This window comes from Oncorhynchus gorbuscha, linkage group LG10 (genome assembly GCF_021184085.1).
Source record: "Oncorhynchus gorbuscha isolate QuinsamMale2020 ecotype Even-year linkage group LG10, OgorEven_v1.0, whole genome shotgun sequence".
NCBI lineage: Eukaryota > Metazoa > Chordata > Actinopteri > Salmoniformes > Salmonidae > Oncorhynchus > Oncorhynchus gorbuscha.
In genome coordinates, this window is record NC_060182.1 from 69,111,858 (window position 1) to 69,139,628 (window position 27,771).

The 27,771-nt window shown below is 44.0% G+C and overlaps 1 protein-coding gene across 1 annotated transcript in view; it reads right to left on the reverse strand.

Annotated features, from left to right (window-relative positions):
- Nucleotides 1-7,741: 7,741 nt before the first annotated feature.
- The window catches only part of fsip1 (fibrous sheath interacting protein 1), a 68,040-nt gene continuing 48,010 nt past the window's right edge, over nt 7,742-27,771 (reverse strand). Inside the window, exons 10-11 of the mRNA XM_046364535.1 lie at nt 25,699-25,833; nt 7,742-9,501 (exon numbers count right to left, since the gene is read on the reverse strand). Of these exons, the coding sequence (XP_046220491.1) occupies nt 9,259-9,501; nt 25,699-25,833 (378 nt within the window). The 3' untranslated portion in view covers nt 7,742-9,258. The remainder of the gene's footprint in view (nt 9,502-25,698; nt 25,834-27,771) is intronic.

Consider the following 27,771-nt stretch of genomic DNA (forward strand, 5'->3'; position numbering starts at 1 on the left):
TTCCAAGCGGTTTAAAGGCACAGTCAATTTAGTGTATGCAATCTTCTGACCCACTGGAATAGTGATTAAGTGAAATAATCTGTTTGTAAACAATTGTTGGTAAAATTACTTGTGTCATGCACAAAATAGCTGTCCTAACCGACTTGCCAAAACTATAGTTTGTTAACAAGAAATCTGTAGAGTGGTTGAAAAACGAGTTTTAATGACTCCAACCTAAGTGAATGTAAATGTTCCGACCTCAACTGCATATATAGATTGACTAAGTGAATTGGAGTGAAACTGTTGTAGTGAAATCATTGGGCAGTTTGGTACATGGGGGTCTGTCTGTCCAACAGGCCCACACTCCCACTGCTCACAGCTAAATGGTTATGCATGTAATACATTGTGCGGTCAAATAAATCCGTTGTTAAGTTTAAAGAGACCAGAAACGGTCTGTTCTCATCTACATTAGCAGGGTTAATACAATGGGCTCTCCTACTGTTCTGACTCCTCATTTGGACCTACAGGAAAGTGTAAATGAATGGAAATACTCAAGTACAATATACAGACCTAGGGGAGCAATCATTGTAAAAGGCACAATAGAGCGATTAAAAAATTAGTTACAGGTTTAAATGTTTCATAATGTATCAAGCCATTTTGGGAATCTTAAGACATTGTATAAAGCCTTGACAAACACCAAAATACTTGTTTAATATGTTTCTCTACATTCTTATGATTATACACTACACAGTTTAACAAGACTCGGTGATTCATACAGTCATTGTGTGTTAGTTGGTGTGGGAGAGTCTGTCTGGAAGAAACCCATTTTGCTGCCCTTGTGGTGACATGACCACAGGCCTGGTTGTTAGCACCATCTAACCATATACAGCGTATTAGGAAAGTATTCAGACCCTTTCCCCTTTTCCACATTTTGTTACGTTACAGCCTTATTCTTAAATTAATTAAAATGTTGTTGTTTTTCCCCTCGTCAATCTACACACAATAGCCCATAATCACAAAGCGAAAACATGTTTTTAGAAATTTTGGCAAATGTACAATTAAAAAAAACAGAAATATCTTATTAACGTAGATTTTCAGACCCTTTGCTATGAGACTCGAAATTGAGCACAGGTGCATCCTGTTTACATAGATCATCCGTGAGAAGTTTCTACAACTTGGAGTCCAGCTGTGGTAAATTTAAATGATTGGATATGTCTATATAAGGTCCCACAGTTGATAGTGCAGGTGAGAGCAAAAAACAAGCCATGAGGTGGAAGGAATTGTCCGTAGAGCTCCGAGATAGGATTGTGTCGAGGCACAAATCTAGGGAATGGTACCAAAATAGTTCTGCTGCATTGAAGGTCCAAGAACACAGTGGCCTCCATCATTCTTAAATGGAAGATGTTTGGAACTACCAAAACTCTTCCTAGAGCTGCCGCCTGGTCAAACTGAGCAATCGGGGAGAAGGGCCTTGGTCAGGGAGGTGACCAAGAACCCGATGGTCACTCTGACAGAGCTCCAGAGTTCCTCTGTGGAGATGGAAGAACTTTCCATGAGGACAACCATCTCTGCAGCACTCCACCAATCAGGCCTTTATTGTAGAGCGGCCAGATGGAAGCCACGCCTCAGTAAAAGGCACATGCCATGATTGGAGTTTGCCAAGAGGCACCTAAACGACTCTCAGACCATGAGAAACAAGACACTCTGGTCTGATGATTGAACTCTTTGGCCTGAATGCCAAGCGTCACGTCTGGAGGAAACCTACGGTGAAGCATGGTGGTGGCAGCATCATGCTGTGGGGATGTTTTTCAGCGGCAGGGACTGGGAGACAAGTCAGGATCGAGGGAAAGATGAAAGGACCAAAGTACAGAGAGAACCCCGATGACCTGCTCCACAGCACTCAGGACCTCAGACCGGGGCAAGGGTTCACCTTCCAACAGGACAACGACACTAAGCACACAGCCAAGACAACGCAGGAGAGGCTTCGGGACACGTCTCTGAATGCCCTTAGGTGGCCCAGCCAGAGCCTGGACTTGAACCCGAGCGAACATCTCTGGAGAGACCTGAAAATAGCTGTGAAGCAATGCTCCCCATCCAACCTGACAGAGCTTTAGAGGATCTGCAGAGAAGAATAGGATAAAATCCCCAAATACAGGTGTGCAAAGCTTGTAGCGTCATACCCGAGAAGACTCAAGGCTGTAATTGCTGCCAAAGGTGCTTCAACAATGTACTGAGTAAAGGGTCTGCATACTTATGTAAATGTGTTTATATATTTCTTTATATACAGTGGGCTGCAAAATTACTGGCACCCCTGACTGGCAATGCACAAACAATGCTTAAAAAATATATAAACAATATAATTATAGAGATAAACTCAAAATACCAACATGTGTCATGCAGGTGAAAGAGGACCCAAAAGCGACTTGGCGAAAACAGAGTCTTTAATCCAGTAAAGTGAATACAAACAAAAAAACACAACTTTCACTCGAAATGACGAGGACAAACTGGAGACTCGATCTTGAACAGCAGGTGAACAGCAGGTTGCCTCGGGAAGGCACTCGAACCAGACAGACTCAGACACCTGCGCACCACGCAGCATCTGAGGAAAACACGACACGACAGGGCGATACACAATCACAGCACGGTGAATTCTAAACAAGGAACCGACAGGACAGGAACGGAACACAAAGGAAGAAATAGGGACTCTAATCAGGGGAAAGGATCGGGAACAGGTGTGGGAAGACTAAATGATTGATTAGGGGAATAGGAACAGCTGGGAGCAGGAACGGAACGATAGAGAGAAGAGAGAGCGAGAGAGTGAGAGAGGGAGGGGAGAGAGAGGGATAGAAAGAGGGAAAGAACCTAATAAGACCAGCAGAGGGAAACGAATAGAATGGGGAGCACAGGGACAAGACATGATAATAAATGACAAACATGACAGTACCCCCCACTCACCGAGCGCCTCCTGGCGCACTCGAGGAGGAATCCTGGCGGCAACGGAGGAAATCATCAATGAGTGAACGGTCCAGCACGTCCCGAGACGGAACCCAACTCCTCTCCTCAGGACCGTAACCCTCCCAATCCACTAAGTATTGGTGACCCCGTCCCCGAGAACGCATGTCCATGATCTTATGTACCTTGTAAATAGGTGCGCTCTCGACAAGGACGGGAGGGGGGAGGGAAGACGAACGGGGTGCGAAGAAAGGGCTTAACACAGGAGACATGGAAGACAGGATGGACGCGACGAAGATGTCGCGGAAGAAGCAGTCGCACAGCGACAGGATTGACGACCTGGGAAACACGGAACGGACCAATGAACCGCGGAGTCAACTTACGAGAAGCTGTCGTAAGAGGAAGGTTGCGAGTGGAAAGCCACACTCTCTGGCCGCAACAATACCTTGGACTCTTAATCCTGCGTTTATTGGCGGCTCTCACAGTCTGTGCCCTGTAACGGCAAAGTGCAGACCTCACCCTCCTCCAAGTGCGCTCACAACGTTGGACAAACGCTTGAGCGGAGGGAACGCTGGACTCGGCAAGCTGGGATGAGAACAGAGGAGGCTGGTAACCCAGACTACTCTGAAACGGAGATAACCCGGTAGCAGACGAAGGAAGCGAATTGTGAGCGTATTCTGCCCAGGGGAGCTGTTCTGCCCAAGACGCAGGGTTTCTGAAAGAAAGGCTGCGTAGTATGCGACCAATCGTCTGATTGGCCCTCTCTGCTTGACCGTTAGACTGGGGATGAAACCCGGAAGAGAGACTGACGGACGCACCAATCAAACGACAGAACTCCCTCCAAAACTGTGACGTGAATTGCGGGCCTCTGTCTGAAACGGCGTCTAACGGGAGGCCATGAATTCTGAATACATTCTCGATAATGATTTGTGCCGTCTCCTTAGCGGAAGGAAGTTTAGCGAGGGGAATGAAATGTGCCGCCTTAGAGAACCTATCGACAACCGTAAGAATCACAGTCTTCCCCGCAGACAAAGGCAGACCGGTAATGAAGTCTAGGGCGATGTGAGACCATGGTCGAGAAGGAATGGGGAGCGGTCTGAGACGACCGGCAGGAGGAGAGTTACCCGACTTAGTCTGCGCGCAGTCCGAACAAGCAGCCACGAAACGGCGCGTGTCACGCTCCTGAGTCGGCCACCAAAAGCGCTGGCGAATAGACGCAAGAGTGCCTCGAACACCGGGATGACCAGCTAACTTGGCAGAGTGAGCCCACTGAAGAACAGCCAGACGAGTGGAAACAGGAACGAAAAGGAGGTTACTAGGACAAGCGCGGCGACGCAGTGTGCGTGAGTGCTTGCTTAACCTGTCTCTCAATTCCCCAGACTGTTAACCCGACAACACGCCCATAAGGAAGAATCCCTCGGGATCAGTAGAAGCCACAGAAGAACTAAACAGACGGGATAAGGCATCAGGCTTGGTGTTCTTGCTACCCGGACGGTAAGAAATCACAAACTCGAAACGAGCGAAAAACAACGCCCAACGAGCTTGACGGGCATTAAGTCGTTTGGCAGAACGGATGTACTCAAGGTTCTTATGGTCTGTCCAAACGACAAAAGGAACGGTCGCCCCCTCCAACCACTGTCGCCATTCGCCTAGGGCTAAGCGGATGGCGAGCAGTTCACGGTTACCCACATCATAGTTGCGCTCAGATGGCGACAGGCGATGAGAAAAATAAGCGCAAGGATGAACCTTATCGTCAGACTGGAAGCGCTGGGATAGAATGGCTCCCACGCCTACCTCTGAAGCGTCAACCTCGACAATGAATTGTCTAGTGACGTCAGGAGTAACGAGGATAGGAGCGGACGTAAAACGTTCTTTTAGAAGATCAAAAGCTCCCTGGGCGGAACCGGACCACTTAAAACACGTCTTGACAGAAGTAAGAGCTGTGAGAGGGGCAGCAACTTGACCGAAATTACGAATGAAACGCCGATAGAAATTAGCGAAACCTAAAAAGCGCTGCAACTCGACACGTGACCTTGGAACGGGCCAATCACTGACAGCTTGGACCTTAGCGGAATCCATCTGAATGCCTTCAGCGGAAATAACGGAACCGAGAAAAGTAACGGAGGAGACATGAAAAGAGCACTTCTCAGCCTTTACGTAGAGACAATTCTCTAAAAGGCGCTGTAGAACACGTCGAACGTGCTGAACATGAATCTCGAGTGACGGAGAAAAAATCAGGATATCGTCAAGATAGACAAAAACAAAGATGTTCAGCATGTCTCTCAGAACATCATTAACTAATGCCTGAAAAACAGCTGGCGCATTGGCGAGACCAAACGGCAGAACCCGGTACTCAAAATGCCCTAACGGAGTGTTAAACGCCGTTTTCCACTCGTCCCCCTCTCTGATGCGCACGAGATGGTAAGCGTTACGAAGGTCCAACTTAGTAAAGCACCTGGCTCCCTGCAGAATCTCGAAGGCTGATGACATAAGGGGAAGCGGATAACGATTCTTAACCGTTATGTCATTCAGCCCTCGATAATCCACGCAGGGGCGCAGAGTACCGTCCTTCTTCTTAACAAAAAGAACCCCGCCCCGGCCGGAGAGGAAGAAGGCACTATGGTACCGGCGTCAAGAGACACAGACAAATAATCCTCGAGAGCCTTACGTTCGGGAGCCGACAGAGAGTATAGTCTACCCCGAGGAGGAGTGGTCCCCGGAAGGAGATCAATACTACAATCATACGACCGGTGAGGAGGAAGGGAGTTGGCTCGGGACCGACTGAAGACCGTGCGCAGATCATGATATTCCTCCGGCACTCCTGTCAAATCGCCAGGTTCCTCCTGAGAAGTAGGGACAGAAGAAACGGGAGGGATGGCAGACATTAAACACTTCACATGACAAGAAACGTTCCAGGATAGGATAGAATTACTAGACCAATTAATAGAAGGATTATGACATACTAGCCAGGGATGACCCAAAACAACAGGTGTAAACGGTGAACGGAAAATCAAAAAAGAAATAGTCTCACTGTGGTTACCAGATACTGTGAGGGTTAAAGGTAGTGTCTCAAATCTGATACTGGGAAGATGACTACCATCTAAGGCGAACATGGGCGTAGGCTTCTCTAACTCTCTGAAAGGAATGTCATGTTTCCGAACCCATGCTTCGTCCATGAAACAACCCTCAGCCCCAGAGTCTATCAAGGCACTACATGTAGCACCCGAACCGGTCCAGCGTAGATGGACCGACAAAGTAGTACAGGATTTTGATGGAGAGACTTGAGTAGTTGCGCTCACCTGTAGCCCTCCGCTTACAGATGAGCTCTGGCTTTTACTGGACATGAATTAACAAAATGTCCAGCAACTCCGCAATAGAGGCACAGGCGGTTGGTGATCCTCCGTTCCCTCTCCTTAGTCGAGATGCGAATCCCTCCCAGCTGCATGGGCTCAGTCTCTGAGCCAGAGGAGGGAGATGGTTGCGATGCGGAGCAGGGAAACACCGTTGATGCGAGCTCTCTTCCACGAGCCCGGTGACGAAGATCTACCCGTCGTTCTATGCGGATGGCGAGAGCAATCAAAGAGTCCACATCTGAAGGAACCTCCCGGGAGAGAATCTCATCCTTAACCACTGCGTGGAGTCCCTCCAGAAAACGAGCGAGCAGCGCCGGCTCGTTCCACTCACTAGAGGCAGCAAGAGTGCGAAACTCAATAGAATAATCCGTTATGGACCGTTCACCTTGGCATAAGGAAGCCAGGGCCCTAGAAGCCTCCCTACCAAAAACTGAACGGTCAAAAACCCGAATCATCTCCTCTTTAAAGTTCTGGAACTTGTTAGAGCAATCAGCCCTTGCCTCCCAGATAGCTGTGCCCCATTCTCGAGCCCGGCCAGTAAGGAGTGAAATGACGTAAGCAACCCGAGCTCTCTCTCTAGAGTATGTGTTGGGTTGGAGAGAGAACACAATCTCACACTGCGTGAGAAAGGAGCGGCACTCAGTGGGCTGCCCGGAGTAGCAAGGTGGGTTATTAACCCTAGGTTCTGGAGGCTCGGCAGGCCAGGAAGTAACAGGTGGCACGAGACGTAGACTCTGGAACTGTCCAGAGAGGTCGGAAACCTGAGCGGCCAGGTTCTCCACGGCATGGCGAGCAGCAGACAATTCCTGCTCGTGTCTGCCGAGCATGGCTCCTTGGATCTCGACGGCAGTGTAACGAGCGTCTGAAGTCGCTGGGTCCATTCCTTGGTCGGTTCCTTCTGTCATGCAGGTGAAAGAGGACCCAAAAGCGACTTGGCGAAAACAGAGTCTTTAATCCAGTAAAGTGAATACAAACAAAAAAACACAACTTTCACTCGAAATGACGAGGACAAACTGGAGACTCGATCTTGAACAGCAGGTGAACAGCAGGTTGCCTCGGGAAGGCACTCGAACCAGACAGACTCAGACACCTGCGCACCACGCAGCATCTGAGGAAAACACGACACGACAGGGCGATACACAATCACAGCACGGTGAATTCTAAACAAGGAACCGACAGGACAGGAACGGAACACAAAGGAAGAAATAGGGACTCTAATCAGGGGAAAGGATCGGGAACAGGTGTGGGAAGACTAAATGATTGATTAGGGGAATAGGAACAGCTGGGAGCAGGAACGGAACGATAGAGAGAAGAGAGAGCGAGAGAGTGAGAGAGGGAGGGGGAGAGAGAGGGATAGAAAGAGGGAAAGAACCTAATAAGACCAGCAGAGGGAAACGAATAGAATGGGGAGCACAGGGACAAGACATGATAATAAATGACAAACATGACAACATGTGAGAAAAACTGTACTTTATTAATGTTTCAATGGAACCAACCAAAATAATTTATTGATTTAATTAAAAATCAATGTCCTCCAAATCACGGTTTCACAATTAATGGCACCCTGAACGATTATTGTAAATACCATCTACCAAAATTAAACCACAAATTAAATTCCACTTATTTAAGTTTATCTAAGTCTTAAGGAACTATATTGAGCCATTACGTCACTTCCTGTTTTACTAGGGTATAAAAATGAGGTAACACACATGCAATATCCCACTGTCATCCAACACCATGAAGAAAACAAAAGAACTAGCAGTTCAAAAGAGACAGATGGTCATAGACCTTCATAAATCTGGTAATGGCTAAAAGAAGATCCACAAACGATTGAATATACCACTGAGCACTGACAGGGCAATTATTAGAACATTCAAAAGATATGGAACAGTTGAAAACCTCACGGGTAGAGGACGCAAATGCATTTTGCCCCCCAGGATAGGGAGGAGGACGGTGAGAGAAGCAACAAAATCCCCAAGAATCACTGTGAAAGAATTGCAGGTCTTGGTGGCGTCTTGGGGTCACTAGGTTTCAAAAAGCACCATCAGACGCCACCTTCAGAACCGCAGGCTCTTTGGAAGGGTTGCCAGAAGAAAGCCCTTTCTGACTCCAAGACACAGACGCAAGTGCTTGGAGTTTACCAAACGTCAGTTAAATTAGGACTGGAAGAAGGTGCTCTGGTCAGATGACACCAAATTTGAACGTTTTGGTCAGATACAGCATCGGCATGTTTGGCGTCGAAACAGAGATGCATACAACGAGAGGCACCTCATACCCACGGTGAAATATGAAATATGGAGGGGGGTCAGTGATGTTTTGGGGCTGTTTTAATTCCAGAGGTCCAGAGGCACTGGTTAAGATTGATGGCATAATGAATTCTACCAAGTATCAGGCAATTTTGGCTGACAATCTGGTTGCCTCTGCCAGAACCTGGCCGTAGGTGGACTTTCCAACAAGATAATGACCCAATGTGCTCCTTAACCTTGTCAAACATTACAGGAAAAGACTCGGTTATCCTTGCCAGAGGTGGTTGCACTAAGTACTAAATGAGGAGTGCCAATAATTATAAAACCTTGATTTTGGTTAAATGTATTTTGTATTAAAAATGTAATGATTTTGGTTGGTTCCATTGAAACATTAATAATGTACAGTATTTCTCATGTTGGTATTTTGAGATTATCTCTATAATTATATTGTTTATATTTGTTTAAGTATTGTTTGTGCATTGCCAGTAATTTTGGAGTCCATTGTACATACATTTACAAAAAAAAATAAAAAAATAAACCTGTTTATGCTTTGTCATTATGGGGTATTGTATGTAGATTGATGAGGCAAAACATGTATTTCATCCATTTTAGTATAAGGCTGTAATGTAATAAAATGTGGAAAAAGTCATGGGGTCTGAATACTTTCTGAATGCACAGTAAATATACACATTTCTACATTTGTCACAGCCAACATATGTGTTAATACTCTATGGTGAACACATAGTGGTGGCTTTGTCCAACTGGCTAAAGCTGGTGGTGTATGCATCTCTAAGCAACTCTGACAGGATATAGTCAGAGAGACGGGGGGTGCTGTCCGGCAGGCTCTCCGTATCAGAGTTGTCCCTGGGTGATGTGTCCCTTTTCCCCAGACCATGTCCCCAGCTCTGTGATATCTCATACTCATCCAACAGAGTCATCAGCTGCTCCTCGGGTAGTATTGGTTTGTCAAACTAGAAAAAGAGAGGGCAAGAGAGAGAGAGATAGAGACAGTGACAAAGACAGAGAGACAAAATACTATACTCAACAAGAAACACTGAAGATGTCTAAGATCACTTCCCAGCAGTATTCCTACTGAAGTCATTGTTCAGTAGGCCGATGCCTTTGTTCCGATAAGCTCCGATGAAAATGCTCTACCATTGATAGCAGTGGTATTTCATGATGATAAATGAACCTGCCACAGACGTCCCTGTGCTTGGTGGGACTGTGTCCCACAAAATATTTGGACAATCCAACTAAACAAATTTCCAGTTGCCTAAAACACTTCTAGTTGGACGAGAGGTTGTTTTTCTACAGATAAGTAAGGGTCTTCGCAGAGACTTTTGGAAATGCAGGGAGTTCAAGGAGATAGCCAATGCACAGAAATGGATTACACAAATGACAGAAATCAAATGTCAACTGTTTGGTAACTTCTGTATTATCAAGGCTCTTTTTCTTAACTTAACAATGAGGATTCATTTTCAAAGTGGGGTAAGTTGAGCAAAAGGGGTAAGTTGGGGGAACCTTGTTTCTAGGAAACCATCTTTAAAAATGCTGACCAAATTTGACCAAATATTTAGGAAGAGGTCATCATTTTCTGTGAAGGAATAAAGCACATGGAAAAAGTGGTAAGCAAGTAAGGTCCCAAAAACTGATTTTCACCAGGTCGAATGTATGTATTGTGTTAGACGTATCATATGCATGTACAGTTGAAATCGGAAGTTTACACATTTACATTTACATTTAAGTCATTTAGCAGACGCTCTTATCCAGAGCGACTTACAAATTGGTGCATTCACCTTATGACATCCAGTGGAACAACCACTTTACAATAGTGCATCTAAATATTTTAAGGGGGGGGTGAGAAGGATTACTTTATCCTATCCTAGGTATTCCTTAAAGAGGTGGGGTTTCAGGTGTCTCCGGAAGGTGGTGATTGACTCCGCTGTCCTGGCGTCGTGAGGGAGTTTGTTCCACCATTGGGGGGCCAGAGCAGCGAACAGTTTTGACTGGGCTGAGCGGGAACTGTACTTCCTCAGTGGTAGGGAGGCGAGCAGGCCAGAGGTGGATGAACGCAGTGCCCTTGTTTGGGTGTAGGGCCTGATCAGAGCCTGGAGGTACTGAGGTGCCGTTCCCCTCACAGCTCCGTAGGCAAGCACCATGGTCTTGTAGCGGATGCGAGCTTCAACTGGAAGCCAGTGGAGAGAGCGGAGGAGCGGGGTGACGTGAGAGAACTTGGGAAGGTTGAACACTAGACGGGCTGCGGCGTTCTGGATGAGTTGTAGGGGTTTAATGGCACAGGCAGGGAGCCCAGCCAACAGCGAGTTGCAGTAATCCAGACGGGAGATGACAAGTGCCTGGATTAGGACCTGCGCCGCTTCCTGTGTGAGGCAGGGTCGTACTCTGCGGATGTTGTAGAGCATGAACCTACAGGAACGGGCCACCGCCTTGATGTTAGTTGAGAACGACAGTTTGTTGTCCAGGATCACGCCAAGGTTCTTAGCGCTCTGGGAGGAGGACACAATGGAGTTGTCAACCGTGATGGCGAGATCATGGAACGGGCAGTCCTTCCCCGGGAGGAAGAGCAGCTCCGTCTTGCCGAAGTTCAGCTTGAGGTGGTGATCCGTCATCCACACTGATATGTCTGCCAGACATGCAGAGATGCGATTCGCCACCTGGTCATCAGAAGGGGGAAAGGAGAAGATTAATTGTGTGTCGTCTGCATAGCAATGATAGGAGAGACCATGTGAGGTTATGACAGAGCCAAGTGACTTGGTGTATAGCGAGAATAGGAGAGGGCCTAGAACAGAGCCCTGGGGGACACCAGTGGTGAGAGCGCGTGGTGAGGAGACAGATTCTCGCCACGCCACCTGGTAGGAGCGACCTGTCAGGTAGGACGCAATCCAAGCGTGGGCCGCGCCGGAGATGCCCAACTCGGAGAGGGTGGAGAGGAGGATCTGATGGTTCACAGTATCGAAGGCAGCCGATAGGTCTAGAAGGATGAGAGCAGAGGAGAGAGAGTTAGCTTTAGCGGTGCGGAGCGCCTCCGTGATACAGAGAAGAGCAGTCTCAGTTGAATTTACACGTAGTTACACGTAGGTTGGAGTCAACCACTCACATTTCTTGTTAACAAACTATAGTTTTGGACATCTACTTTGTGCATGACACAAGTCATTTTTCCAACAATTGTTTACAGACAGATTATTTCACTTTTAATTCACTGTATCACAATTCCAGTAGGTCAGAAGTCTACATACACTAAGTTGACTGTGCATTTAAACAGCTTGGAAAATTCCAGAAAATTGTCATGGCATTAGAAGCTTCTGATAGGCTAATTGTTACACCTCAATTGGAGAACAGGGGTGGCAGCATCATGTTGTGGGGGTGCTTTGCTGCAGGAGAGACTGGTGCACTTCACAAAATAGATGGCATCATGAGGTGAGGAAAATGATGTGGATATATTGAAGCAACATCTCAAGACACCAGTCAGGAATTTAAAGCTTGGTCACAAATGGGTCTTCCAAATGGACAATGACCCCAAGCATACTTCCAAAGTCGTGGCAAAATGGCTTAAGGACAACAAAGTCAAGGTATTGGAGTGGCCATCACAAAGTCCTGACCTCAATCCCATAGAAAATGTGTGGGAAGAACTGAAAAAGCTTGTACGAGCAAGGAGTCCTACAAACCTGACTCAGTTACAACAGCTCTGTCAGGAGGGATGGGCCAAAATTCACCCAACTTATTGTGGGAAGCTTGTAGAAGGCTACTCGAAACATTTGACCCAAGTCAAACAATTGAAAGGCTTATTCTCTTCCAAATACTAATTGAGTGTATGTAAACTTCTGACCCACTGGGAATGTGATGAAAGAAATAAAAGCTGAAAGAAATCATTCTCTCTACTAATATTTTGACATGTCACATTCTTAAAATAAAGTGGTGATCCTAACTGACCTAAGACAGGGAATTTTTACTATGATTAAATGTCATGAATTGTGAAAAACTGAGTTTAAATGTATTTGGCTAAGGTGTAAGTAAACTTCCGACTGCAACTGTATAGCTTGTGAATTGTTCGCATGATTCAAGAGTGTGATATGGTTTGGCTGCATTATTCAATATGTAATATGTTTTGGAAGATAAGTTTTTGTCATTGTTGAAATGTTTGTTCTTACTAGCAATTCGCTACTGGGATATTTACGTTCAATTTGAGGTGCGGACCAAAAATTACACATTTCCAGCCACAACGATAGGTAAGGCAAGAATGTAATGCGAATTGAAAAGTAGGATTCTCTTTCGCTACCCCGTTCCTTAAACTCTCCTTGATATCTCATAATGGGAACACGGCCTAATCGCTCATCAATGTCCCTTCTCTTTCCAGCCTTTGAAACTCACCAGCCCCTTATGACCCTGTTGCTTGCTAGATGTCTCTCCCTCAGCTTACCTGTGTATGTTGAAAGTCCTCTAAAATGTATTATAAACCAGGTGGTTAGAGCCCTGAATGCTCATTGGCTAAAAGCCGTGGTATATCAGACTTTATAAACTGGGTGCCTCGAGTCCTGAATGCTGATTGGCTGACCGCCGTGGTATATCGTATACCACAGGTATGACAAAACATGTATTTTTAATTACGTTGGTAACCAGTTGATAATAGCAATAAGGAACATCAGGGGTTTGTGGTATATAGCCAATATACCATGGCTAAGGGCTGTATCCAGGCACTCTGTGTTGTGTTGTGCTTAAGAACAGCCCTTAGATGTCGTATATTTGCCATATACCATACCTCCTCATGCCTTAATGCTTAAGTATATCACGGGTATGACAAAAAATTACTATTTACTGATCCAATTACGTTGGTAACCAGTTTATTATAGCAATAAGGCACCTCAGGGCTTTGTGGTAAATAGCAGCCCTTAGCTGTGGTATATTGGCCATGTACCACACCTCCTCAGGCCTTATTGCTTAATTGACACCCTTTACGCCAATGGTATTCAAACTTCTTCAGCCGAGACCCCATTTGTTTTTTCACTAGAAATTCTGTCCACCCCACATCTAATGACACAACCTTACAAATCGCCAAATTAATATTTTCACACCAACAAATAACCTTAAATTCCTTACCTTTGAATCTCTCAAATAAAAATTAAGAGAACCAATAAATACATTTACTCAACTAAATATGATTCAAATTATCTTTCTCAAAACGTTTGTATTTTGTCCCATAAAATAATCTGTACTCTTCATGTTTTATTTTGCAACACCACTGCAATTCCCCCACGACCCCAACTTTGAATACTACTGCTTTAGGCCATTACAGGGTGGGCGGTGTTACTCATTTACGACCCCTGCAATTACCCGCACAGCATATCTTCCTTTCCCTGCTGACAACGGCCAGAGGTGTACACTCCACGGACACATTCCTGCTCTACCCCATGCATTAAGCACGCCATGCTGCCCTGCCACTGGCCTGTGGACTTGACCTTCAACCCTAGCATGGCCAAGGGGCCCTAAGGAAACCCCTGCACTGAGGGAAGAGGACGCATGGGGCATGTCCTTGGCTCTGGCTTAGGGCCTCTTGATGGTGTGTACAGAATGGTGATAACACTAACCACTAAGTAAAACATTACACACTTAACCTTTCTCTCAACCTGTATACACTATAATTTCTTGACTGGTGTGTTTGACTCATAAAAGATAAGGGCCATGAGGGAACGACAGTGACTAGAAATACATGTGCTGTCCTGTAAATGAGCCATTACTTCAACTTGAAACCACTGTCATTAAAACACATCGCCATCGGTCAATTACAGGTATGTCAGCATTTGAGTGCTCATGGATGAGGCAATAAAACACACTCCATGGTCAGCCAGCAGTAATGAGTACCTCTGGCTCTAGGCTTACCAATACCATGTGCGTTGGACATGGGAAGCACATGTGAGCTTCCCCTATGGAGAGAGAGAAGCCTTAATGGCTATAACAAAGTGCTCTGATCTGACAGAGTGGCTGACCCTAGATGCCCCTCTGTCGTGCGGGCCGGCGGTGTTGCTGGGTGACTGATGTATGTTCCCCTGTCCGTCACTGCCCAGTCTCTTTGCCAAGTCTGTACCCAGTCTGTCTCTGCCCAGTGTGTCTCTACCCAGTCTGTCTCTGCCCAGTCTTCTCTCCACAGCACCCACTCGTTAAGGCCTGTGCTGCAGCCGGGGCTTCTGGAATGCCAGAGACCACATTCCAGCAAACAGAGAAAGTGCTGCGTTGACAGGAATGTGAGGAACCCTATCCAAAAGAAATGAAAAGTGACTTGTTTCAATGAGGTGCTGTGTTTTGGGACTGCACTCTCTCACAGGGTTATCATTGAGTGGGGAATGAGGCTGTTAGGCCTGTAATGCAGAGCAAAGCGATCAAACGCTGGTTCCATTGGGAAAAGGACAGCCTGGAGAATGCATGTCTTTGTGAGACAATCCGTTTGAACGCTCTGGGGAGTGAGCTGGGAATCATTTATGGCACAATATTATGTGTGATGACCAGGCTGTTACAGCTGCAATGCGACTTTGTTGCCTTACAGAAAGCCCTGGTCGGTTTAAAACTTGTACTTAAGGCGGGGCAGGACTAAATATATGTTGTTTTCTAATTTCTCACAAACATATTTCAGATGAACTACATCTTTATTCATTAGATGGTTCTCCCATCAATCGGGTTCCCGCCTAGAAATATCTGGGCATTTGGATTGATGAAGACAATGTTTGAAAAACATATGGATAAGCTTGTTAAAAATCCAAGATTTGAAGGTGGCTTCTTTTTTTTAAATGATCTTGTCCCCTCTCCCTAAATAGCAGGAAGCAAATTTTACAGTCCACTTTCCTGCCAGTTCTTGACTGGTGACACCATGTACCAGATTACAACAGCCACTACTCTTAAACCTTTCGATGGCGTCTACCATAGCACCTTTCGCTTTCTTACAGGTGACAGTTATAATAATTGCCACTACATCTTGTATCAAAAGGTTTGTGTTATGCAGGTGAATGAGGACCCAAAAGCGACTTGGCGAAAACAGAGTCTTTAATCCAGTAAAGTAAATCTACAATCATAAAGCATAATTCCACTCGTAATGACGAGAACAGACTGGAGACTCGATCATGAACTGCAGGTTGCCTCGGGAAGGCACTTGAACGTAGCAGACTCAGACACCTGCTCACCACGCAGCATCTGAGGGAAACACGACACGACAGGGCGATACACAGACACAGCACGGTGAACAATAGACAAGGATCCGACAGGGCAGAAACGGAAAACAAGGGGAGAAATAGGGACTCTAATCAGGGAAAAAAGATAGGGAACAGGTGTGGGAAGACTAAATGATTGATTAGGGGAATAGGAACAGCTGGGAGCAGGAACGGAACGATAGAGAGAAGAGAGAGAGAGGAAGGGAGAGAGAAAAAGGGGAACGAACCTAAAAAGACCAGCAGGGGGAAAACGAACAGAGGGAAAAGCAAAATGACAAGACAATCTAAGACAAAACATGACAGGTTTGTATAACTCTTGAGTTCCTTCTGGTCTCGACCAATTTAGGTAAATCCCCCTTTTGTTTTAGTGCCTCCCATTGTTGGAATAACCTACAAAATTCCTTACATCATGATTCCCTGGTGCCGCTTGTGCAGTTTAGGACTCTGGTGTTGAATGAACTCAGTGAGGATTGTAGTTGTTTTGATTGATTGTAATGGTTTCTTTGCTGACATTTTGTTGAGGTTGTGCCTTGTGGTTATTTGTACTCTTCTTGTTTTTTTTTGTAATGCAGATGTTTCTTCCTGTTTGTAAAAACAAAAGGGCACCACTGGGAATAAGACCCTGGTCTCAATTGGGCTACCCTGAATAAATAAAAGTTAATAATACATGTTTGCTTTTGACCAACTCTGAGCCAGTCAGGAAATTGGCAGTTGCGGACCAGTTGTGGTCAGCTTCCTCACAGCGATACAACCTCCACACGGACATGTGGAATATAAGGCAGAGGTGCCAGATTCCTTGATCTCATTTCTGACTGAAGCTGCCTATGGCACAATGAACACAAAGCATGAATTACAACTTTCTGATCAAATTGTAAGTAACACTATGGAAAGGAAATGGCCAAATTCTGATGGTGTATGGGCTATAAAGACATCAACTACAAAGAACAAAAATACTTCTACATAAATGTGATGCTGCCGAGGATCAACTATATTCTAGAGAAGGGAAGACTTGGAGGTCTGAAGGATTAGAACGAGACACGGTGTATAGATCCAGGCCATATGCCTGGCGGTTGTTACAGAATCCTAATGAGGCTGGGCCAGACAGAGAGAGAGACAGACATCTCTCCATGTTCCCCACTCTGGTTGCACCACATGCACACCAGACAGACCCATATGGTTAATTTCAGACAGTCAAATATTCTAAACCTTTCAGAATTCATATAACAAAATCCATATAACACCAGCTGAACCATGGCCATGCATATATTACACTTGCAGGGTAAATTAGGGAAGTGGTAAGTTTGTTTATTGTCGAATTTGAATTGCGGGTAAGAGGAGACCCTGGATTCAGATGATTAGTGACTGCCTCTCCTAATGATATAGGCATTATAATATCTATTTCTATCTCATTAAACATGGTCACAGTGAAATTCCACCCGCAACTCTTTTTCTCACACTATAAAAGAAAGTGAAAGACATATCAAAGCTCTACCTTTCAAGGCCACTTGATACACTGTAAAATCAGTCATCTCCATGTACTTGTATTGTATAGCATTGTAACTCTAAGATCATTGGACAAACAGGACAAATATAAGCACCCATCAATGTGTCATCCGCCATCCAGGTAAGTCCAATTCTTTTCAAAGTTTTTCAAACAAACAACGTCAGCTGTCAACAGATCATAGCTTCCCCTTCACACATGTGGCCCACTAGAGTTGCATCTATCAACATCCTCAAATTCTCCAGCCACCCCCTACCTCCAACCTCACCTAGCCCAGGCCTGCCCACACAATCCCAGCCTGGACTACATCACCTCGGAGGGCTCACTGTTGAGATCCTGTACACGCAGGGTTCGGTGCTAGCTTCCCACATTGTGGACTGCTGAAGTTACAAGCACAGGTTTCAGTCACAAACCTCCACTTTTTACTTCAGCCAAAGTAACCTGTGGTCAATTCTACTCTAATAAAGGGATGTGTGACTCGCTAAAATTAAATTAGGACAAATACTTTAGTTAATAAGTTCCCTCCCATATAATTATATGGTCACTCCCACTAAGGCCAACTTAGCCTGGGGATAAAGTTAGGTCTGGGATATCCGAGCAGATAGCGTTGGGCCAGTAAATGGTTTGAATCAAATCAACAAAAAAATTGTCACATGCGCCGAATACAACAGTGAAATACTTACTTACAAGCCCTTAACCAACAATGCAGTTTTATGAAAATACCTAAAAATGTTAAAAATACAAATAATAAAGTAAGAGATAAAGAGCAGCAGTAAATAATGTGTCAAAGTGCGGGGCACCGGTGTCGAGGTAATTGAGGTAACTATGTACATGAGGATAGGGTTATTAAAGTGGCTATGCATAGACAATAACAGAGAGTAGCATAAGTGTGCGTGTGTGTGTGCGTGTGGGGGGTCTGTGGAAAGCATTTGAATCGCCAAATGAACTAGATGAAAAAAAATCTGTTGATGTGCCCTGGAGCAAGGCACTTAACCCTACTTGCTCCTGTAAGTGCAACAGATAAGATACAACAGGGAGCCCCCTTCTGGTCTTCATCAGTAGAGGGCTGCTGAGGCATGGCTCGTTTAGTGAGATTATGACAGTTGCACTTTGACAAGACTCGGGTAAATATCAAATCAAATTTGATTGGTTACATACACATGGTTAGCAGATGTTATTGCGAGTGTAGTGAAATGCTTCAAGTGGGTTTACACCTACAGGTATACATAATGACCAGAAGGACTGTAGAACTATAGAACTGTAGTATTTTGGGTGTGAATACAAGGGTGAGTAAGCCTTATTCACACTCCGGCAGGAGAGTCTTTATGGAAATATGTTTAATTTCTGCTAAATGGTAAAGTGCTCCATTAAATCTTTCATTAGATGTCTCGCCCAGTGGTAGGCAGTGGCCACTTGGCCAGAGCCCAAAACAAACCCACTCTGAGTAAGTCAGAATTAGATTCAGGGAGAATCCTCCCCTCCTACATTTGAGTAATTTAGCAAACACTCCTATCCAGAGCAACTTACAGGAGCAATTAGGGTTAAGTGCCTTGCTCAAGGGCACATCAACAGAATTATATATATTTTCTGGACCCTGTCTTTCAAAGATAATTCGTAAAAATCCCAATAACTTCACAGATCTTCATTGTAAAGGATTTAAAACACTGTTTCCCATGCTTGTTCAATAAACCATAAACAATTAATGAACATGCACCTGTGGAACGATCGTTAAGACACAAACAACTTAGGCAATTAAAGTCACAGTTATGAAGACTTAGGACACTAAAGAGGCCTTTCTACTGACTCTGAAAAACACCAAAAGAAAGATGTCCAGGGTCCCTGCTCATCTGAGTGAATGCTCCTTAGGCATGCTGCAAGGATGCATGAGGACTGCAGATGTGGCCAGGGCAATAAATTGCGCCTAACGCCTAAGACAGCGCTGCAGGGAGACAGGACGGACAGGTGATCGTCCACACAGTGGCAGACCATGTGTAACAACACCTGCACAGGATCGGTACATCTAAAACATCACACCTGCGGGACAGGTACAGGATGGTAACAACAACTGCCCGAGTTACACCAGGAAAGCACAATCCCTCCATCAGTGTTCAGACTGTCCGCAATAGGCTGATTTAAAAAAAAAATTTTTATTTTACTAGGCAAGTCAGTTAAGAACACATTCTTATTTTCAATGACGGCCTAGGAACAGTGGGTTAACGGCCTGTTCAGGGGCAGAACAACAGATTTGTACCTTGTCAGCTCGGGGATTCAAACTTGCAACCTTTCGGTTACTAGTCCAACGCTCTAACCACTAGGCTACCCTGCCACCCCAGTATATTGATAGAGGCTGGACTGAGGGCTTGTTGGCCTGTTGTAAAGGCAGTTCCTCACCAGACATCAACGTCGCCTATGGGCACAAACCCACCATCGTTAGACCAGACAGGACTGGCAAAAAGTGCTCTTCACTGACTGATGCTTGCCTGATGCTTGGATTCACGTTTATCGTCGAAGGAATGAGCATTACACCGAGTCCTGTACTCTGGAGAGGGATCGATTTGGAGGTGGAGGGTCCGTCATGGTCTGGGGTGGGGTGGGGTGTCACAGCATCATCGGACTGAGCTTGTTGTCATTGCAGGCAATCTCAACACTGTGCGATAAAGGGAAGACATCCTCCTCCCTCATGTGGTACCCTTCCTGCAGGCTCAACCTGGCATGACCCTCCATCATGACAATACCACCAGCCATACTGCTCGTTCTGTGCGTGATTTCCTGCAAGACAGGAATGTCAGTGTTCTGCCATGGCCAGTGAAGAGCCTGGCTCTCAATCCCATTGAGCACGTCTGGGACCTGTTGGATCGGAGGGTGAGGGCTAGGGCCATTCCACCCAGAAATGTCCGGGAACTTGCAGGTACCTTGGTGGAAGACTGGGGTAACATCTCACAGCAAGAACCGGCAAATCTGGTGCAGTCCATGGCCACACCAGATACTGACTGTTACTTTTGATTTTGACCCCCCCTTTCTTCAGGGACACATTATTCCATTTCTGTTAGTCACATGTCTGTGGAGCTTGTTCAGTTTGTGTCTCAGTTGTTGAATCTTTTTATGTTCATACAAATATTTACACATGTTAAGTTTGCTGAAAATAAATGCAGTTGACGTTTCTTTTGTTGCTGAGTTTATATATATACACATATAATCATTTTTTATACTCATCCAGGGTGTGTAGCAGTGCAGTGTGCAGCAGCACCCGTCATTCACATTCCTGTGCTTTCTCCCCACAGACACAGAAAAACAGGCCTTTCTGGAAAGCTTGACCGCTCTTATGTGGAAAACTGTTATGAAACTACCAGATTGTCAGAACAAAGAGCCCATATACTACACCACCTGAATACTGAGCATAACAGGTCTCTGACAGCAGAGCCAGCCTTCCACCCACGATGTGTCAGAGCCATAGCCTCTAGCTACTCCCTTCCTTCATACCTCCACCTGCTCAGAGCAAACACATTCCACATACGACAGGCTTATTTTCTAATCAGCACAGTCTGAGCCTGTACTAGTCTGTCAACAACTACTGTGTGAAAAATATATCAACTACAACAATACTTCACAGAGATCTAACATCTAATATTTTTTGTCAAAAGTGTAAGTGTGTGTATAAACATGGCCTTTGGATTGTCATTTATAAAATCTGAGACAATGGCTAATGACAGTATTAATGATGTATTAGTGATAAAATGAGGAGTGCCCCATTGGATGTATCCTGTCTTACTGTAAATTCTGTGATTGTGCTTCCTCATACTGTTGATATTGGGACAGAGCCAGAAGAGGGTGTGGGAATAACATTTTAGCTTGCCCTGTTGCAGACAGCTGAAGAGCAGGGTTATCACGTCTCAACAAGAATACTTTTTATATTTTTGTTATTGAGAAACTCAGAAGGGGGAGGGGGGGGTCATCACACAATGGACCAAATAGATGGTCATAATAAATGAATGAGACGATATTTAAAGGTTCATGTATATCAACATGATACAGAGGCATTCCAGCAAGATTGGGAACAGTAGGTGGGAGAAATTAAAGACTTCGATGAGAGAGGAGTTGGGGGGTCAGGAGAATTTGGAACAGGGAAGCTTCACTGACGCCAATAAAGCAATCCTCAGATCTGATTCCAGAGAAATGTAGGGAGCAAGAATATGAAATATACAAGTAAATGCCAAAATAATGGAAACACTTGAGTAAATGAGCAATACAAAGTATATTGAAAGCAGGTGCATCCACACAGGTGTGGTTCCTGAGTTGAATCAGCAATTAACATCCTATCATGCTTAGGGTTATCTATATAAATGCTGGGCAAGGGCATTAGTTTGGCCATTATTTTGGCTAACATGGCTATGCTCCGAAAGGATGGCAATGCCCCATCCACAGGGCATGAGTAGTCATTAAATAGTTTTATGAGCATAAAAACGATGTAAACCATATGCCTGTCTCAGTCATCAGATCTCAACCCAATTTAACACTTATGGGAGTAAGAATGGTATTGCTTGCATCCATCCAAAAAAGTTCTAGACACTTGTAGAATGTATGCCAATGTGCATGATGTTCTGGCCCAACACCCCATTAAGAAACTTTTTGTTGGCGTTTCCTTTATTTTGGCAGTTACCTATACATAGATAGCACTGTATTGGAGTAAAATGGGTGAATGTGTTTTTCCATGATCCATACAGATAAGTCTGAGTCACTTAAAATTCTGTCAACCACAATGAAATCCATCAAATGTGATGGGACACAGGTTGTCTCTGGTCATTAATCTGTGAGTTACATCAACAATTTAGTTCACCAAAGCTTTTAAGATTTTCCTCCTCTCCAAAAAGTGTGGAATTCCAGAGACTCAAGACTAAACAATATGAGAGAGCATACCTCTTTTCCTACCTCTACAAAGTCTTGGGAGAGAAGCCACTGCTACTGCTCCAGGTAGTTATAAGCTATTTATTTAGGATCTATTGATCTGGAAGGGAGATATTTTCCAGTTCATTGCAGCATACACAGAATTATGTTTTTGATTTATCCCAGTTTTTACAGGGTCCCTAGTACCCTAGATTAAGCTTGTGTTGCCTCTCTTTGCAGGCTTGTTCCTGGCACATTAACCAGGGCAATAACTTTGCAGAATGGATGGCAAAATAAAGACCTAAGGACAGACACAATTGGCTGGTACCAAAAGAGCTGTAACCAGGCTGCAGGAACATCAACATGAAGCAATCAGCTGAGTTTGGACCAAGCAAATTCACCATGTCAATGCTGTGAACCTAGTCTCCCTATACGCTTGTTTCCATTTCTGACCAATACAATCAAACTCTAGAACCATACTCTTACAACACCTAAATGTGTGGGTTCTGATTAGTTTAGGGGTAAATCTACATGTAGAACACATACATCTAGTATGAGAACAGAATCATGTTGTTTAGGTGGTGGTTTTCATAATGCTAGTATCCTCCAGATGATTTGGCCTTAATTAGCTAACATAAAATCAAAACAAATTCTGCACAAATGAGGCTAAAACAGACTTTTTATCTTATAATATAATTTAGAGTGTGGTTAACTTAGAGGCCCACTGTAGTCAAAAAGTGATTTTCCTGTGTTATATATACAGCACCAGTCATTCCAAGGTTTTCTGTATTTCTACTATGTTCTACGTTGTAGAATAATAGTGAAGACATTACAACTATGAAACAACATATATAGAATCATGTAGTAACCCAAAAAGTGCTAAATCAAAATATATTTTATATTTGAGATTCTTCAAAGTAGTCACCCTTTGCCTTGATGACAGCTTTGCACACTCTTGGCATTCTCTCAACCAGCTTCATGAGGTAGTCACCTGGAATGCTTTTCCAACAGTCTTGAAGGAGTTTCCATATATGCTGAGCACTTTTTGGTGCTTTCCCTTCACTCTGCGGTCCAACTCATCCCAAACCATCTCAATTGGGTTGAGATTGGGTGATTGTGGAGGCCGGGTCATCTGATGCAGCAGTGCATCACTCTCCTTCTTGGTCAAATAGTCCTTACACAACCTGGGGTGTGTTTTGGGTCATTGTCCTGTTGAAAAACAAATAACAGTCCCACTAAACGCAAACCAGATGGGATGCTGTGGTAGCCATGCTGGTTAAGTGTGTCTTGAATTATAAATAAATCACAGACTGTGTCACCAGCAAAGCACCCCCACACCATCACAGCTCCTCCTCCATGCTTCATGGTGGGAACCACACATGTGGAGGTCATCCGTTCACCTACTCTGCATCTCACAAAGACACAACTTGTTGGAAGCAAAAATCTCAAATTTGGACTCATCAGACCAAAGGACAGATTTCCACCGGTCTAATGTCCATTGCTCGTGTTTTTTGGCCCAAGCAAGTCTCTTCTTCTAATTGGTGTCCTTTAGTAATGGTTTCTTTGTAGCAATTCAACCATGAAGGCCTGATTCACGTAGTCTCCTCTGAACAGTTGATGTTGAGATGTGTCTGTTACTTGAACTTTGAAGTATTTATTTGGGCTGCAATCTGAGGTGCAGTTAACTCTAATGAACTTATCCTCTGCAGCAGAGGTAACTCTGGGTCTTCCTTTCCTGTGGCAGTCCTCATGAGAGACAGTTTCATCATAGCACTTGATGGTTTTTGCGACTGCACTTGAAATTTTCCGTATTGAAATATTCCGCATTGCACTGAAATTTTCCGTATTGAAATATTCCGCATTGCACTGAAATTTTCCGTATTGACCTTCATGTCTTAAAGTAATGATGGACTGTCGTTTCTCTTTGTTTATTTGAGCTGTTCTTGCCAAAGACTTGGCCTTTGACCAAAGAGGGCTATCTTCTCTATACCAACCCTACCATGTCACAACACAGGTTCCAGAATATATATATAACTCTGTTGATGTGCTCTTGAGCAAGGCACTTAACCCTAATTGCTCCTGTAAGTTGCTCTGGAAAGGAGTGTCTGCTAAATTACGGTGACTACCCCATGAAGCTGGTTGAGAGAATACCAAGAGTGTGCAAAGCTGTCATCAAGGCAAAGGATGACTACATTGAAGAATCTCAGATATAAAATATATTTTTATTTGTTTAACACTTTGTTGGTTATTACATGATTCTATATGTGTTATTTCCTAGTTGCTCTTTGGTATGAAGCTATTTTTTACCATTTTAATCGAAAACAATCACAGCAAGGTACTTAATTGTTACCCCAGAAATGATTTGATATTGAGATAAAAATGGCTGCTTTGGACCTTTAATTTTTTAGCATAATAGTGTCTACTGATGCTTTAATTAAGCATGGATAAGTTGAGTTGTGGTTCACCATGGCAAAGTGTACAACCAGTTGGTAAAGTGGTAGCCCTAAATGAGATCAAGGCATATTTCTCCGAAAGTAACACCTACAAAAAAACATCCATACTACCAAATGGGGATGAGGCAGGTACCCCAGAAGGCCATATTGTGTGGGGTTGTAAAGAGCTGCCACATCGACGGCTGATGCCCTATTTTGCTACACAATAAATTAAAGTCACAAATGTCAGTGGATGGAGGAAACAAATCCATCACCCTTTGTTGCAGGTACATTCCTGTGTTCATGTGTTTTCCCCAGAAACCAGCATTTTTGCCAGTTGTGATTGTAACTCTACAGAGTCCCAGAACGAGGCCATGCTCAATTGTTTCCAGGGGACATTGGGGGAATAGAATTTGAGGGAAGAATTGCAATGAGCCATTAAACACTAAAAATGAACCTTGGGCACAGACAATCAATGGAATTAACGAGTTCCCAAATGAAGAGTAAAATGTGTTCAGAATTTATAAATAAGGCCATTAAAGAAATAAAAAGTGATACAGCATTAAAAATAAAGTCATTTGATTTACAGGTAACTGACAAAATAAAGGAAACACCAACATAAAGGGTCTTAATAGGGTGTTGGGCACCACGAGCCTCCAGGACAGCTTCAATGCACCTTGGAATAGATTCTACAAGTGTCTGGAACTCTATTGGAGGGCTGCGACACCATTATTCCACAAACAATTCCATAATTTAGTGTTTTGTTGATGGTGGTGGAAACCGCTTTCTCATTGGCTCAAGTGTTTCCTTTATTTTGGCAGCTACCTATAATTCTAGGCACAGTGCAATAAAATAATGACTTGCTTAATGTAATGCATAATCTGGGGCTAATTGCCCAATACCCTGTGACATTTTTGCCAGCAGTGATAAGGCTCTTTTCAATTCCCCTACAAACTATATGAATTGTGTCAGTGCGTGTGCATGCATATCTGTGCATGTGGAATTCCCACTGTGGAGTCAATGGTCCACTTTGATCATATGTGTGTATTAGTGATTGTATATAAATGTGGGTGTGTGTGTGTGTGCGCACTGTGGTGTGTGTGTGCGCACTGTGGTGTGCGTGTGTGGCTGCTTTGAACTCACAATCATTTCTTGGCCCTGGCCCAGCAGCTCTAGCTGCAGCTGGATCTCTTGGAGACGCCTCTCCTGCCCTCTCTTCTCCCTTATATCCTGCAGGACCTTCTCTCCTGGCAACCTGTCCCAGCCAGCCTCCAGATCCTGACAGACACACAACAGACAGTAATGTTCTCATGGGGAACACACCACTAATCATCACACATGTAGAAGGAGACATTCACTTGACCATAAAAGCAGAGGGGACTTCCATAAGGCAGAGTTGAAACTGTCACAGAAGAAACAGCCATCAAAAGACTTCTACTTAAACCAAGAACTAACTACATTGTATAAAAATGCCATCATCTTAAAGTCTAATTAGTCTGTCTGTAGAACTTCACTGTAATGATGCTCTGTCATCAATACAATACAATGCTATGAATCCCAATGGCAGATTTCTGTACTATGTTTTAGATTTATGGGAAAAAATCTGAGACATAGGAGAGTTGAAACCAAACCGTCGTAAGAGCTAAGGAAACTGAATAACCCCATTCCACTTCTCATGGGGTCCAACATAAATCTCATATTTATGGCATGGACTTGTAAGCTGGGGACACAGACTGCAGTATGCTACATCCAAAGCAAATGTTGAAAATGGGTCAGGAGGAAATGGATGAATCATGCCTGGAAGACTATCCAGAGCTGATGAATGAGAAGGCCTCGAGAACTTGTCATGACCATGGGATCTGTTTCATGGGTAGACCATAGGTCTAGGTAGGTCTTGGCTACAGAGGAGAGAAACTCTGAGCAGGCATCATCATGAGGTCTAGACTCCATAGAGACACAGATATCTACCCCAGAAATCCATAGATCACATATGTTTATGTTTACATTACGGTGCTTTCTTGTAAATTAAAATTAAGGTGATTCACAGCAATGGGTTGTACCAAATATTTCAGAAAATACACTTGTACTTAGGTTCCAAAGGGCGTCCTGGAGAGCCCTTTCTTTCCTGCTTTGAGTGACCAATATATGACCTGTAGTAAGGTCACAATCCAACCCCTAAAATAAATGAGTGCACATTTAAGACCTAACTAAGTAAAATAATGGTTGGTTCTAAGAGGATGTAGCCAACCACATGATTCTTTTTGTGTGTATAAACAGTGATATGTGGTTAAAGTCTCCATATCCTCTGGTCAGCTTGACATGCAGCACTATTTATGATCTAATAATGTCAAATTGATGGAAATATGATGAAAAATAGACATTTTGAGTGAGATTCGCTCATTGTGACATTGTAGGTTATGGGAGAGGCCTGTTCTTTGCAACAAAAAAAAAGTTAATAATTGTTATGACACATTTATGATTTCATATACAAGTTGAGTTCAGAGTTGAGAGCTCAGTAACAACGCATTACACTCATTTTGTAAATTTATGTCTGATATAAGACCTCATAACAACTTCCATAAGTAGTAAACTTAACAGAATAAGTGTCAATCACAATTCTATTGATATCCACGTTTCTGTCCACGAAATCATCAAGCACTGTGAGATTATTCGATCAGATTAGATTTTAACAAAGAAAGGCCCTCTTTTAACACATGGCATGTAGAGTGTGTGTGGCTTCACCTATACATGCCCTGTAGTTTCCCTGTGCCTGAGGGAAACGATGACAACCTCCATGCGATGTCTCTTTTAAGTGGTTGTTATTAGAGCCCTTCAGACTCACTCACAATGGACTACCACTGTGGGATCAGGTTGCTCTCGTGCACTTGAGTGAGAAACACGCCGACCCAACAAGGCAAAATACAAATTAAAGTCTAGTTTTACTACCTTATTCACACCACTAACTACATGTTTCTAAAAAATGTTTTCTCAAAAATCGTTGGGAAAGACAGACCATTAATTTGGAAAAGAAAGCTTATTCTGCCCTACTTTCAAGAAATCACAACCATCGTCAGAAGACGAGACATACATTTAGGCTTGAAATAGCATTGACTTTTTAACACTTATAATAGCCACATAGGCTACATGGGTATCTTGTGGGATTTCTATTGAATGTACTGTAATTAAGGTTAGAGCTATCAATATATACACTATGGA